We start from the raw sequence: 14884 nt of genomic DNA, 5'->3' as shown, positions 1-14884 counted from the left end.
CAGAAATACAAAGATTAAATAATTTTCGAAAATAAAAACATATAATTCTTTTTTGGAATCGATTGAAAATAAAATGTGTCAAATATATGAAGGAGAGAGTAATTTAGCACAAATGGCATGAAAACGGCAAAAAAATTCACTTGTTAAAGTGTATCAAACATGACCAATAATGTTTCCTTCCATGATAACATGAATGAAAATTACGAATAGTTGAGATGAACATCCATGTTATTCTTGCATGCGAGATGAACATCCATGTTATTCTATTCAACATGAAAGGAAATACTACCAAATATGTAAAGGAGAAAGAGAAAACAGGGGAGGTCCAATAAGAAAAAGATAGAAACGCGTAAAACAGTGAGCAGTTATGATATATAGGGAGTAGTAGTTGTTTGGGACGTCATAAAATTTAGGAATGGGGAGTCAATAAATGCATGAATGTGATAATTGATCTAGGCAGAAGAACGTGTAATGTAAGGAAACCTTATTCCAGACCAGACATGGCACATGACCAAAGACATCTAAATTTCAGCAGCATTGCACTATTTTGGTCTACTGGAAAAGAAGGATTAATGGACAATATAACTCGTCAGCTTCAGTTACATTGTGCCAATTCCATTTGTCCTCAATGTCACAATATTAATTAGGGATTGTTTACCCGAAAAATGGATAGAATTGAATTTATACGCAGTTTCGAAGATATGTGGTACAACTTAATACAGAATGCAAGGATAAATAAAAGTGTGAATATAGATTGGAGAAAACGTAATCTAGACAAGGCAATCACGAACAGTGAATCTTAGGGTTTAACAAAATAGAATCAATCTAAGAAACTAGAATGACCACTCTTTCTTGTAGAGGAAATAATACAGTTTTTTATAGTGTAAATCTCAGAAAAAGGTCTCCCTACAGAAATGATAACCAAGCCCTTTTATAGTGGAGGGATTTGGCTCCAAGCAAAATAAAATAAACATCCAGTGGGAGGCCCATGATAAATCAGCTTTTCCATAATTTCTGCCAAGATTCCCTCTAGTGGGATTACAACGGCTTTTGTCTGCGAGCTCGATCTTGCTTAGAATCCTCGATTTTGGTTCGAGCTTGATTTCTGCTCGAACTTGTGACCTTGGTTCGAGCCCGACCCTGGTTCGAGCCCTTGAATTGATTCCAGGTCGATGTAGGTTGGTTTTTGGATTATCAACACGATAGATCTACCCGTGTCACGGTTCGATTCTTGTTCGAGTTCGATTATGATATCGATCTCATCACGGACCGGCTTCTCCGGGTTCTAGGTTAGTTCGTGCCCCCTTCGGGATCTTACTTCGATACACCACCCTTCGAACCGTACCGGACATACCAAGGCTGAAATCTATTTCGACCGTATACAGGGATAATACCAAACAAAAGTGGTACGGTCTTCATCCTCAATTGTTTAGTCGAGAGTCTGGATCACAAATCAAAATGCTATTTAATACTAATGAAGTTGAGGACAAACAAAGGAATAATAGAATTTTCAGATTGACATTAAGGGAATCGAAATTTACAACGATACTATGCTCACTCAAGCTTAATCTAGATAGAACAAGAATAAAATAGAAAATGATAAAGCTTTTGGGTTTTAATCTTGTTAATTTTACAATCAGCATTCTTATTGAATTATCTTTTGATCTAGTTAGATCTCGACAAATTACAAATTAATTATGGCCTCAAAGGTAGTCATTGCAAATCTCTCTCTATATATATATAGACGTCAGTATTTCTCTTCTTCATCTTATGCTTTAATGCTGTACCTTGACTCGTGGTTCTCTAATAATATTGTTTTCCCTCATCACCTCCTCATGGTCGGAAAAAACATGCGAGTTACTCCATCTCTGTTAATTCTTATTTAATACCACTGCTATTTCTTCTATATGGAATAGAAGATCTCGTACTTGCAAATTCAAGTTAACAGCAGAAATACTAACATATCTGCATCCCGTTCACAATATCCACCATCTGAACTTAGAGCCTAGAAATCCCGAATCTTCAAGTCCAGAATTCACTACAAAGAAAACCGGAAATTCCGACGGATGAAAATCATAGGATAGAATATATTAGTACGAATTTTAATCGGTAGACAATATTGTCATAGCTAAGGATTTGGGGACGAATTGATTTCTTAATTAGCGCAGAAAAAATTCCATTGCTTATAATTCATTTGCAAAGAATTTTTACCTCGTTAAACCATCGCGAGTATTCTTAGCAACGAGCATCCATTGCTAATTCATCGCAAAATTATATCACATTTTTAAATTTTTAATTAACAGGAATTCTGGGTTGCAAATATATAGTAATGGGGTGAAGGAGGAGAAAATGGAGAAGAAGAGAGAAGAAATATGAGAAAATGGGTCCAACAATTTCGACGTGTCAACAAGAGAAGATAGCTATTGCGGACTCCGGCCATTTGCTTAGTTTGAAAATAGGCTATGACCTACAACCTGTCAAAGCATTCTTTTTCTCCCTAAATATATTTTTTAGTAATTGGTTTTCATCTTATTTCTGGAAGTTTTTCTGCCTTGAAAAATCAACTAAAAGAAAAGGCAAAGTTATACAAATCATTCTCAAAATTTTAACCTCTCGTATAAACATTGAAGGTTCATCCGACTGCATAGACTGACAATTAAGTTGTGCCATTTTGAACTTTATATGTCTGTCATCAACTCCTGTGAGATGTTTGGTCAAGTCCTGTAACGAGCGAAATCCTTATTTTGTAAAAATATAGTACTCCGTATATATCTTAGTGTATAGCAACACGCAATAATATGCAGGTCACTGTATTGAGGAGGTTTATGTGAGGCATGTCACAATTAAGCATCTTAATGCGGTTGAACTTATTCTGCTCAATTTGTGAATCTTAATTTTAAAACAAGTAGTCTGTGAGGATAATGAGTCCACAAACCAATTTGTACTATGGAAGGAAAAGCAAATATCACAAAATTTGGATTGGAGAATTTCGATATTAGAATAAAAAAAATTCACATTGTGAGATTAACATCCTAAAAATTAGGAAGCACCAATAAAAAATTTCCCACCTAATAAATACCAACCAAAAAAAAAAAAAATCTATCCACCAAAAGCATGAAACAAATTTCCATATAATACTTGCCCGGCCTTACAAATGACAAGGATAAATGCCCATTTGCGGGTCCCAACCAATGATGAACTAAATAGCATTATGTTTGACTAATCCATTAATTAAATAAATACAGAATGTGATTATGTGAACGTGCGCCCCTTCACTGCCCACCAAATGTAAACTCTTTCGATAGTCTTGAATTGTTCTCTTCCAAATTTTTTTCTTTAAAAAACTAACCATTTGAAGTAATATAAATTTAGTAGAGAACTTATATATATATATAACAAAGCAACAAATCACAAAGACGTGGTAATTACCTGCAAAAGACAATGGCATTGTCTAAGCCAAAATCCTTTACGTTTGCTCTCATATTTCTCTCCCTTTTCCTCCTCTACCTAAATCTAACTTGCAGACTAAGACCAAAACGTCGTGAACTTCCAATCTCCCTCCTAGAAAAAACAACTTCTTTTAGACAAAATAATTTGCCCATGCAACATGTCACCAGACTACCTCAATGGTTTAGACTTTTGCAAGACGAAATCAAGGACAAAACACTAAAAATCGGTCTCGTCAACTTTAACGATGTCTCGTTTTTCGACTACGTCGGATTGCATGGGGCAGAAAATATGGAGACATTCGACGTGAAATTTCCTAGAGTTTCGGATAAAATAAAGTGGAAAGACTTGTTCCCAGAATGGATTGATGAAGAGGAGGTTTCGACTAAGCCTACGTGCCCAGAAATCCCAATGCCGGTTTTCGAGGAGTACGAGCAACTGGATGTGGTGGTTGCAAAGGTTCCATGTAAAAGAAGGGTTGGTTCTAGGGATGTTTTTAGGCTTCAAGTTAACTTGGTGGTGGCTAACTTGTTGGTAATGATCAGCGGTGGCCGCTGGAATAATAATAAACGGCCGCTGTATGCGGTGTTTATCGGCGATTGTGGGCCGATGTGGGAGATTTTCCGATGTGAAGACGTGTTATTGCATGAAGAGAATTTGTGGGTTTATAAGCCTGAGCTGAAAAGGCTGAAGCAAAAAGTTCTTATGCCTGTTGGTAGTTGTCAGCTTGCTCGTCCATTTCCAGAACAAGGTAAACTTTTTTTCTTCTTCTAATTTTTTGGAATTCCAACTTCATTTTATTCTTTGTTGGGTGTAATTCTTATTTCATAATTTCGTTTATAAAAAGTAAAAGAGGGAATATGAGAAAAATGCCACAATCAAACTTTGCCTACACGATACAACAAGAAAATTTTGCTAGAAAAACCATTTACATAAGTTTGAAATTAAATGTACCTACCAACGCCTTTTCTTATTTGACACATTTTTGAAAACCCAATTACTAACCAAGAAAAGAAAAGATGGTTATACCCAACACGAAAAGAAATATTTGTATGTAAATACTATTTGAGAAGCTTCTATTTTAAATTCTTAATCTACATGTTACGTACATAATATGTATATGAAAATTTCATGTGAGGCCTAAATTTTTAAAAGAAAGTTATGATATATATTTTTATTTGAAGTCTATTTTCTTATCTATTCGAAATGCAGAGTTGTTAATAATTATTTTTATAATCAATTTTTTCTAATAATTCCTTCTCAATTGATAATATAGTCAACTTATTTAATCTATCTTGAGACATTGCTAATCTTAGTTAAGATTTTGTCAATTATAATCTTGAAAAACTTCTTTTCTTTGAGACAATTGTTATAGAAAAATTTACTTTTGTACAAAAAGTACTAAAGAAGTATTATTTTTTTAAATAGCTATAAACCTATTATTTCTAAAGAATAAGGCCCCAAAATTTGGGACTAAGACACCAGCCTTACTTGGAATAACAGAGCCGCCGCTGCCACGTATGGTCTTTACATAATTCATAGTGTTCAATTATATTGCAGTAGTTAATAGTGGGACCTACCAATAGAAAGAGGAATGAGGAAGTATTACGTTTTTGACGTTCTCCTGGGTATCTCCAACAAATATATTCAGTTAGTTTAACAAATCGAAATAATGTGCAGGGCAAGAAATTTGGAGTAAGTATGCGGCATCAGCATTTGACAAAACAATTTACAAGCCAAGAGAGGCTTATGTGACAGTTCTCCATTCCTCAGAAGCTTATGTTTGTGGAGCAATAGCTTTGGCACAAAGCATCATTCAAACTAACTCTACTAGAGACCTTGTCCTCTTAGCAGATGACTCAATTTCGTCAAAATCCCTTCTTGGCCTTAGATCAGCAGGCTGGAAAATCAAGAAAATCAAAAGAATAAGAAGTCCACATGCTGAGAAAAATGCATATAACGAATGGAATTACAGCAAGCTCAGAATATGGCAACTCAGTGAATACGATAAAGTCATATTCATCGATTCAGATTTCGTAGTTTTTAGGAACATCGATCAATTTTTCTCGTATCCAGAACTATCAGCTGCTGGAAATGATGGTTACATTTTCAATTCGGGTGTTATGATCATAGAACCATCAAAATGCAAGTTCCATAATTTAATGAACAAAAGGTTTGAAGTAGGTTCATATAATGGGGGTGATCAAGGCTTTTTAAATGAAATATTTGTGTGGTGGCATAGGTGGCCTAGTAAATTAAATACTCTCAAGATTTTTGAAAATTCGAGTCATCGCGACCTTAGCGATGATTCGTATGCTGTACATTATTTGGGACTAAAGCCATGGATGTGTTACGAAGACTATGATTGTAATTGGGATAAGGTGGAATCTCAAATTTTTGCGAGTGATTCAGCACATGAGAGGTGGTGGAAAGTGTACAAGAAAATGCCTATGGAGCTTAGGCAATATTGTGCATTGACCCCAGAAATGGATGCAAGGATAATAAAGTGGAGGGGAAGAGCCAAGAAAGCTAAATTTTCAAATGGGCATTGGAGGATTCAAGTGAAAGATCCAAGAAGAATTTCCTATTAATTTATTATTTGATAATTAGTCTAACAAGAGATTCAAATCATGTATACTAACTATTTCCCTTTCAGTATTTTGCAATATGTTATATTTCTAGCATGGTAGGATCTCCATTTGGTTACAATATTTCTATTGCACTCTCTCTTTCAGTTAGCTTAATGTATATATGTACTCATAAGGGTAGATCTCTGTGTGATTTTTGCAAATGCAAATTCTGGTGCTTCTTTCCTTGTTAGATTCAATGATGTGTGTATTTCGTTATCTCTGTTCTTATTTTCTTGTCCGAAGTACACTGGGAAATGACTTTCATGTTTATGGCACATGTGTTTCTCCAAATGTTTACTAATCTTCGAAAATTTAAAAAGAAAGAATTAACCTTTATAGCCATCTAAAATAGCCTATGGATGTATAAATATGTTTTGATCCATATATAATATGTGTATAACCATGTATAACAATGCATAATTTATGTATACGGCTAAAATATAAACAATGAATCCCTCAGGCTATTTGTGTAAAGAGCCCCAAGTTTTTTTAGTGGTTTCTTACTCCGCGAAATTTAAAGCGTTTTTGTTAGCAGACTCAACTTATCTACTGTATTGGACATTTTCTTTTGACATTGAAATACTCACAATAAAACTTAATGTTTTTTGGTTAAAAGCTGAGATATTATAAATACTTAGTGAGCGTTTGGACATAAGAATTGTAAAATTACCAAATAGGGGAAAAAATAATTTCAAGTGAAAATGGTATTTGAAATAATTAGAGTTGTGTTTGGACATGAATATAATTTTGGGTTGTTTTTGAAATTTTGTGAGTGATTTGAGTGAAAATTTTGAAAAACAGCTTTTTGGAGTTTTTCAAATTTTCGAAAATTTTCAAAATGCATCTTCAAGTGCAAATTGGAAATTTTATGAACAAACGCTGATTTCGAAAAAAAGTGAAAATATTTTGGAAAAAAGGGAAAATTTTCTTATGTCCAAACGGGCTCTTAATATGCATCATTACAAAATAGAATTTGTACATTCCTATACACTATTTGAAACTTTATTACCCTCCTAACTCAAGTTTCAATTTAATTACATAGTCATATACAATTTACCAATTATGTATATTTTAGGAATTTAATGAGAATAAATTAATTCCTACAATCACTCTAACGTACATATCCCACTCCCCCCACGCTTCTCTCTCCATACCCTCCACGTTTCTTCAATATCTTCCTACATTAATGCCCGTTTTCACTCTTCTTCAAAAAAATCTCTTGATTTTTTACAGATTCTAGCTCTAAATCCTACCAAAATTGTAGTTTGCTTAAATTTTTCCTTAACTTTCAATGAAGAAGAAAGTACTTTCGAAGATTAGCCCTAAAAAAGCTAAAGTAGGTGATATTCCTACTTTTGATTTGGGTGTTTTCTCACAGGATTCACCAAAAAATATTTCAAAATAGTCACATGCAAAATCAGATACAAAGCCCAAGCTTTCCCCTCGTGAAGCTAGGGCAGAAGCTCGAACAAAATATAAGCATGATAGGGATGCTGGCGAAGCCTCGACATCTGATAAATCTGTAAAGCGGAAGGCAAAAAAATTGCTTCCGATGATGATTTCGTTGAAGAAGAAGTTATCACGAAAGTTGCAAAAAACATCGAAGTTTCTCCAACTGTTAAACCTTCAAAAAAGAAGAAGGTTCAAAAATCAGCTAAAGCTATACCCAACAGTAATTTGAGAAGGTAAAATTTTAGTAGTTCCAATTTTATTTTTTTTAAAGCTAAAAAACTTGTTCTCATTCTCATGAACATACACAATTTTTATTTTTTTTGTATTTGTAGAAATTTTGTATACATTATGTAGATTTATTGTAGGTTAACAAATTTTCTACATTTCCCTGTAAATTATAGATTTTTTGTATATTATTCGAAATTATTTAGTTAGGGAATGTACTACATGATTTAGTTGATTTTATTGGTTATTATTTGCTCTATTTTGTAGATGTTAGCTTCATTTTCTATAGAGAAATTGTCTATATTATGTCTAGTTCTTAATCTCTAATTTCTTGCTCTAAACATAATTTTATCAGCGCATTTGTAGCTTCAATGTAGTCAGTTGTTATATATGTTTACTAATGTTGAAACTTACTTGTATGCAATATATTAATATTTTTCTGATTGTAGCTAAAATGTAGTAGAAATATAGTTATTTTGTTTTCTGATTTTTGGAACAAGTTTTATTAACTTGCTGTTTCTTTTGGTGCAGAATCGGACATTTTTTGCACCACATGATGTTGATTATGGCATCACTAGGTTCCAGACATTATCCGACCCTGCTATTCCTGGCCAAATCAAGGATTTACTGTCTGAAAATTGGTTAAAGCTGTTTAAGAAGACATGTTTTGGGCATTTACTTTCCTTGCCCAAAATATGTATCCAAAATCAGGTAATTCATCTTCTCGTGAAGTATGAATTGAACGCATCTGGTTTTGACTTTTTTATAGCAGAGATAAAAGGTGAGAGGCTGAACTTTGGGTTGAGAGAGTTTGCCCTGATCAGTGGCCTTAGATGTTTTACAGAAGTGACGGACTTTGGTTACACAACTAAGTATGACAGTAAAATAATGAAGAGCTATTTTCCGAATAAGGAAAAAGTTGAGAAGTCATACTTGAAATAAATTGTACCCAGTCGTAGTTGGGTGAACGATGAGGATGCAGTCAAGATGTGTATTCTCTATCTGATAGAACTCTTCCTCTGTCCTTCAGACAAAGATAATTTAGGTTTGATAGACCATTTTAGGTTCTACTTGGTGGACTCAGGGCAGTATGCAAACTACGCATGGGGTATCGAATCTTATACACAATTATTTTAGTCCGTTAGGTACAAGCTCAACCCTTCTGTGCATTTTTATGTCATTCGAGGTTTTGCACTAGCTATGCAAATATGGTTGTATGAATGTTGCTCTACAGTCAACACGGATATAACTACAAGGGTTGATAATTCAATCCCCCGCATACTTAACTAGACAGTTAGTAAGGACAAGATATGGTTATCTGCATTGGAAGATAGAATGATCAAACCATCATGGATCAAGGTAAATGATTTTCACTTCTGGGCAGACAATTTAATACAAATTATCTACATATTTTATACATATTATGACTAGGTCCCTTACATTTTTTTCACTCAATTCACCAACATAATTGAAGCACCAGAAAATCTTTCAAGAATGAATTTGCCAGATAAAGTTGAATACATCCTTAAAGAAGCTGAACCAAAGGCCGAGCATCCGATAAATGCTCTATCTCCATCCGGACATAAGCATGCAATGGGAAAAGATGACAAGCAAGATATTGTGAAACAAATAAAAAAAATTAAGAAAAGATGTTGATAAGGTAAAATCTATACATAATCCTAGATGATTTTTTTAATTTATGTTATGCAAATTATTTCAGTAACTCTTTCTATTTTAATATGTAGGTGGGTTCAGACCTTGGAACCTTCAAGAAAGAGGTATACATAATTCTTGATTTTTAGTCTTCTTTATATATATATATATATATATATATATATATATATATATATATATATATATAAAGAATTAGGCTCTAATTGTAAGATACATTATAACTATTTTTTGTTCTTTAGGTTTTTGAAGAACTAGGTAGCATTCGACTGCTACTCAATGATTCCATCAAGTCTGTTTTACAGGTAATAAACAATCAAAAGGATAACATTGATGCTAAGGTTTCATTCGAATTATATTCATTTTGGACAATAATTTTGACCATATCTAAGTTTCTATTATCATTCATAAAGTATATAGCCTAACAAATTATGCTTGCAGTTTACTGGCAGTTCTACGAAAAATGATGAGCATTACAAAAAAAAGAACAATTACAAAGAAAAGAACAATCAACATATTCCGAGCAGTAGTGCTAAACCGGTGTTGGCCAGCAGCAGTAAAACGGGTATCTACATTATATTAACATTATATCTACAATATATCTACATATAGCCTAAATTACCAACAAATAATCTACATTATATTTTCAATGGTTTTCTTAGATACATGACACATGAATGACATTTAAATTGAGGAGAATGTTCCTGTAGGTGTTGACTTATTTTCCCAATTTCAAGGGGATTTGGATGAAGAAAATACAGGTATGATTTAGTACATTTTATCATCATATTTCACAATACATTTTGCATATCAGTTGCAGGACAATATTTTAATAAATTTACTACAATTAAACTATAATTTATCTACAGTGTTGTTAATGTTTACTACAAATTATCTATAATTTAATTAAGTTGTACACATTTATTGTAACAGAGAAAGAAACTATGCATGTGGACTCTCCAAAATAGGATACTAAAGTTGGCATTCCAGGAGAGCATTTAAATGAGGAGAAGGAGACTACAAAAATGCAATCTCCCATTCAACAAGAAAACATTATACAACAAAGAGACGATTGATGTAAAGATTTCAGTGGTATTATATGTTACAGTATAATTGTAGGGAAAAAATAGGTTTTATATAAGTTTCAATTTTCCAAAAAGAACTGGTGCAACATACAATGTTGTTCTTTTGTTTTAAATTTTGAAGGTGAAACAGCCGACTACATTAATGTAGGTGATTCGGACAATGACTCCAGGTCTGAAAAAAGGGAAGTAACACTTGATGATTTTGAGCTGCCAGAAAACTTCTCCCAGATTGTTAAGTTCGGTGAGCTTAATGAAGATAAAACAACCTCTGTGCGTCAAGGAAGAACAGGGCAGCCTGGAAAGTATGCCAGATCCCCCTTTCTCCCTTTTTACAGTTCTGGGGGAAGCACTTCTGTTGGATCTCCAATTTTTCTCATCAAGCATCCATTTACTGGGGTTATTGGCGACGATGTTGATCCTGACTTGTTGGAAGAATTCAATAAGTGGTTATACTTTGTTACCGATACGGTTTCAAAGAGGTTAGATTATATAATTTTTTCATATTTTCGAGTGCATTCAATTTTTAGATTTCCAGTTGAAACTACATATTACTTGTAATTGCTATGTGTTCAAATATGAGGAAGGCACCTCATTCTTTAAAAGATAGCCAACTCAAGCCGTGGTATGATCTTGGAGTGGAGAAAGTTAATAAAAAGGAGTAGTTTTATACTTTGGCACATCCCGGGCAAGTCCTCAACGATACGGTAAACACATACCCTGACAGAATTTAATGATTAGCTGAAGTATTCTGTAATTTAAGAAGTCTGTAGTTTTTTGTTTAAAAATTATAGTTAAATTATATGAAGCATTGACAAATAATGAAATCTGTTTTTTTTGCAGCACGTTGATGTTATTTTATACTATTTGAGGAAGAGAGGAAAGTATGGTGCTCAAAATAAAACACGGTTTACAACTACTGACTGTATGCTCAAGACTAGAATTGAACAAATTTATTAGAGGTACATTAATGCTCCTGCCGATAAGAAGCTTGTTGTTGTCAAAACCCAGGACGTCGTATCAGAATACATATTGAGGTACAGGTTACTTGCAAATGTTGCATGGGATAAAGTTAATTTTGTGATTATGCCCATAAACATTGTAGAAAAATTTCATTGGTTGTTAGTTGTGTTTGACATTACCGAGAGGGTTCGATATGTTTATGATTCTATAGTCTCTTCACAAAATCACAACCTTGTTGAATCTGTTGTCAATAAGTTTGCTGTAATGATCCCCCTTTACTTGTCATGCACCGGCTTCTATGACAAACGTCCAGACATCAACTACAAGAACACAAAGGCATACATTGAAAAATGTGTTAATGTCACGACCCAATTTCCCTTCCATGTGAAGTCGTGACGACACCTAGTCTCTACAACTAGGTAAGTCTAATATTTTGTGAAATAATAAAATAAAAATATAAATTTAACCAACTAATCAAAAATACACAACAAATCCCAAAACTCGGAACATCGTGAATCACAAACTATAGAAGGAAAAATCTAGTGTCTTTATACATCAAAGTCTAACAAGAAAAAATATAGAAGATAATGGACATGAGAAAGAGTATAAGAGGACTCCGAGGTCTGCGGACGCGGCAGATATACCTTGAAGTCTCCAAAGCTGTCCCGGCTTACTGATAGTGCGACTGATAAGGTGCACCTGGATCTGCACACGAAAAATATATGCAGAGAGTACCATGAGTACACTACAATCAGTACCCAGTAAGTGTCAAGCCTAACCTCGGTCGAGTAGTGACGAGGTCAGGTCAGGGCCCTACTGGTAAATATATAATAAAATAATATAGAGTGAAATACCGCAATAAAACAAAGGCTGAAATTTAACAACAATGAAATAATAGAAGGTGACAACTTTGTACACAAAAACACAACATGGGATCTCCCGAGATACCGTCTCGTAGTTCCAAACGAAAATGTGCAGGGGGATCTCCCGGAATACCATTCCGTAGTCCCAAAATAAATATGCAAGACATGGGGGATCTCTCGGAATACCGTTCCGTAGTCCCAAAGTAAATATGCAGTACAGGGGGATCTCCCGAAATACCGTTACGTAGTCCCAAAGTAAATATACGGTACAAGGGATCTCTCGGAATACCGTTCCATAGTCCCAAAGTAAATATGCAGTACAGGGGGATCTCTCGGAATACCGTTCCATAGTCCCAAAGTAAATATGCAAGACATGGGGATCTCTCGAAATACCGTTTCGTAGTCCCAAAGTAAATATGCAGTATAAGGGGATCTCCCTAAATACCGTTCCGTAGTCCTAAATTAAATATGCAGCGCAAATAATAGAAATACAGTTACACCACGAAATCTTACGATTTAGACTAAGTACCAGTCAAGGAAGAAGCATGAAATTCACTAAGCATGCTGCACAGAGTTCACATAGGAAAATAAGACACGTAAACATGTTGTATTAGATAAACAGGATAGCTACGCAAATGGGGAAAAACTCAATTAAGTATGAAAATAGATTAATACTCATAAAAATGGTATAATTCAAAATAAAAGGAAAACAGTTTTGTGCTCAGTAAGAAAATCGGGGTTTTCCACAACTAGCACGTGTACGTACACGTCACCTCACGTACACGGCGCTCACATATCACAATAGTTCCAAATCTTAAGAGGATTTCCCCCACACAAAGTTAGGCAAGACATTTACCTCGAGTCAAGCTCAATTAATCGTTCACAATGTCTTTCCCACGAATATTCGGCTCCGAATGGCCCAAATCTAGCAAAAAGCAATTACATATCATAAATACAACAATAATAGACTCATCTAATTAACGAAATCAACATTTTAACGAAAATACCGAAATTAACTCAAAAATTGCCTGTGGGGCCCACTTCTCGGAATCGGGTAAAAGTCATAAAATTTGAAAGCTCGTTGACTCACGAGTTCATTCGTATCAAAATTTACCAAATCCGGTGTCTAAATCCCAATCAAAACTCAGAATTTCGTTTAGGGAACTTTTCCCCCATTTTTTCCAATTTTTCAATCCAAAACCGAAATTAAATGGAGAAAACAACTATAGATTAATAAAATACAACAAAAAACGAGTTAGGAATCGTTAACCCAAAGCTCTCTCTCAAAAACCCTCAAAGAATCGCCAATTTCTGAGCTCCCAAGTCCAAAAATGGAGAAATGACTCAAGCCTTCGAAACTCTCTCTTTTCTGCCGAGCGAACTCGCTTCTGCGAGCCCATAAACGCACCTGCGGTACCTCTTTTGCGGCTAGGACGCCGCACCTGCGAGTTTTCATAAAACTCCCGAGCCCGCACCTGCGCGCCTAAGTCCGAATCTGTGGATGTGCTTCTGCGCTCAATCGTCCGCTTCTGCGGAACCTTGGGTCCTTCTCATCTCCGCATTTGCGACTGCCCTTCCGCAGATGCGGCTCCGCTCCTATGGCTAACTCGTCGCATCTGCGACTACTGACTCCCCGGCCTAAAAGTGCACCTGCGATCCCAGCCTCACTTCTGCGAGGCCACACCTGCAGTTTCCCATCGCAGGTGCAAAAACACCAGAACCAACAACTTCAAAATTCTTCTAAGTCCAAGCTTTTACCCGTTAAGCACCCGAAACTCACCCGAGGCCCCCGGGACCTCGACCAAACATACCAACCAATCATAAAATACTATATGAACTAAGTATAGCCCTCAAATCACATCAACGAATGCTAAAATCACAATTCATCCTCCGATTCAAACTTAAAGTACTTGAAACTTCCAAATTCGACAACCGACGCCGAAACCAAGCAAACCACGTCCGATTGACCCCAAATTTTGCACACAAGTCATATTCAACATTACGGACTTACTCCAACCTTCGGAATCGAAAAACGACCCTGATATCAAAAGTTCCACTACCGGCCCAAAACTCCAAAAATGCGACTTTCGCCATTTCAAGCCTAAATGAGCTACGGACCTCCAAAACACAATCCGGATATGCCCCTAAGTCCAAAATCACCTAACGAATCTAACGGAACCGACGAAACTCCATTCTGGAGTCATCTTCACATAGTTCCAATTACGGCAAAAAATCCTAAGACTTAAGCTCTCATTTTAGGGACTAAGTGTCCCAAATCATTCCAAAACCAAAACGAAATCCCTCGGCAAGTCACAATAGCAGAAATAGATATTTGAGAAGCAGTAAATAGGGAATCAGGGCTATTACTCTCAAAATGATCGGCCGAGTCGTTACATCCTTCCACTCTAAAAACAATCGTTCGTACTCGAACGAGCATAAAGACATACCTGAAGTGGTGAAAAGGTGAGGGTAACGGCTGCGCATAACATGTTCGGTCTCCCAAGTCGCCTCCTCGACCAGCTGTCCCCTCCAATGAACCGTCACGGAAGCA

The 14884-nt window shown here is 35.3% G+C and overlaps 1 protein-coding gene and 2 long non-coding RNA genes across 3 annotated transcripts; 2 read left to right on the top strand and 1 right to left on the bottom strand.

The window, feature by feature from the left end:
- Positions 1 to 1857: 1857 nt before the first annotated feature.
- LOC117276724 (uncharacterized) lies at positions 1858 to 3547 on the bottom strand. The gene is made up of 2 exons (XR_004506994.2): positions 3430 to 3547; positions 1858 to 2038 (listed from the first exon to the last, which is right to left on the bottom strand). It is a non-coding gene; the product is annotated as an uncharacterized lncRNA (long non-coding RNA).
- On the top strand, positions 2698 to 6185 carry LOC104096066 (putative UDP-glucuronate:xylan alpha-glucuronosyltransferase 4). The gene is made up of 2 exons (XM_009602362.2): positions 2698 to 4198; positions 5128 to 6185. The coding sequence occupies exons 1-2, from the start codon at positions 3442 to 3444 to the stop codon at positions 6036 to 6038; spliced, it is 1668 nt and encodes a 555-aa protein (XP_009600657.1). The 5' UTR covers positions 2698 to 3441; the 3' UTR covers positions 6039 to 6185.
- Positions 6186 to 9347: 3162 nt separating this feature from the next.
- On the top strand, positions 9348 to 9904 carry LOC138906617 (uncharacterized). The gene is made up of 3 exons (XR_011414108.1): positions 9348 to 9414; positions 9500 to 9532; positions 9668 to 9904. It is a non-coding gene; the product is annotated as an uncharacterized lncRNA (long non-coding RNA).
- The last annotated feature ends 4980 nt before the right edge of the window (positions 9905 to 14884 follow it).

Source organism: Nicotiana tomentosiformis, chromosome 1, assembly GCF_000390325.3.
Source record: "Nicotiana tomentosiformis chromosome 1, ASM39032v3, whole genome shotgun sequence".
Lineage (NCBI taxonomy): Eukaryota > Viridiplantae > Streptophyta > Magnoliopsida > Solanales > Solanaceae > Nicotiana > Nicotiana tomentosiformis.
The sequence above is the reverse complement of the archived record's forward strand: the minus strand, read 5'-3'. Positions and strand labels throughout refer to the sequence as shown.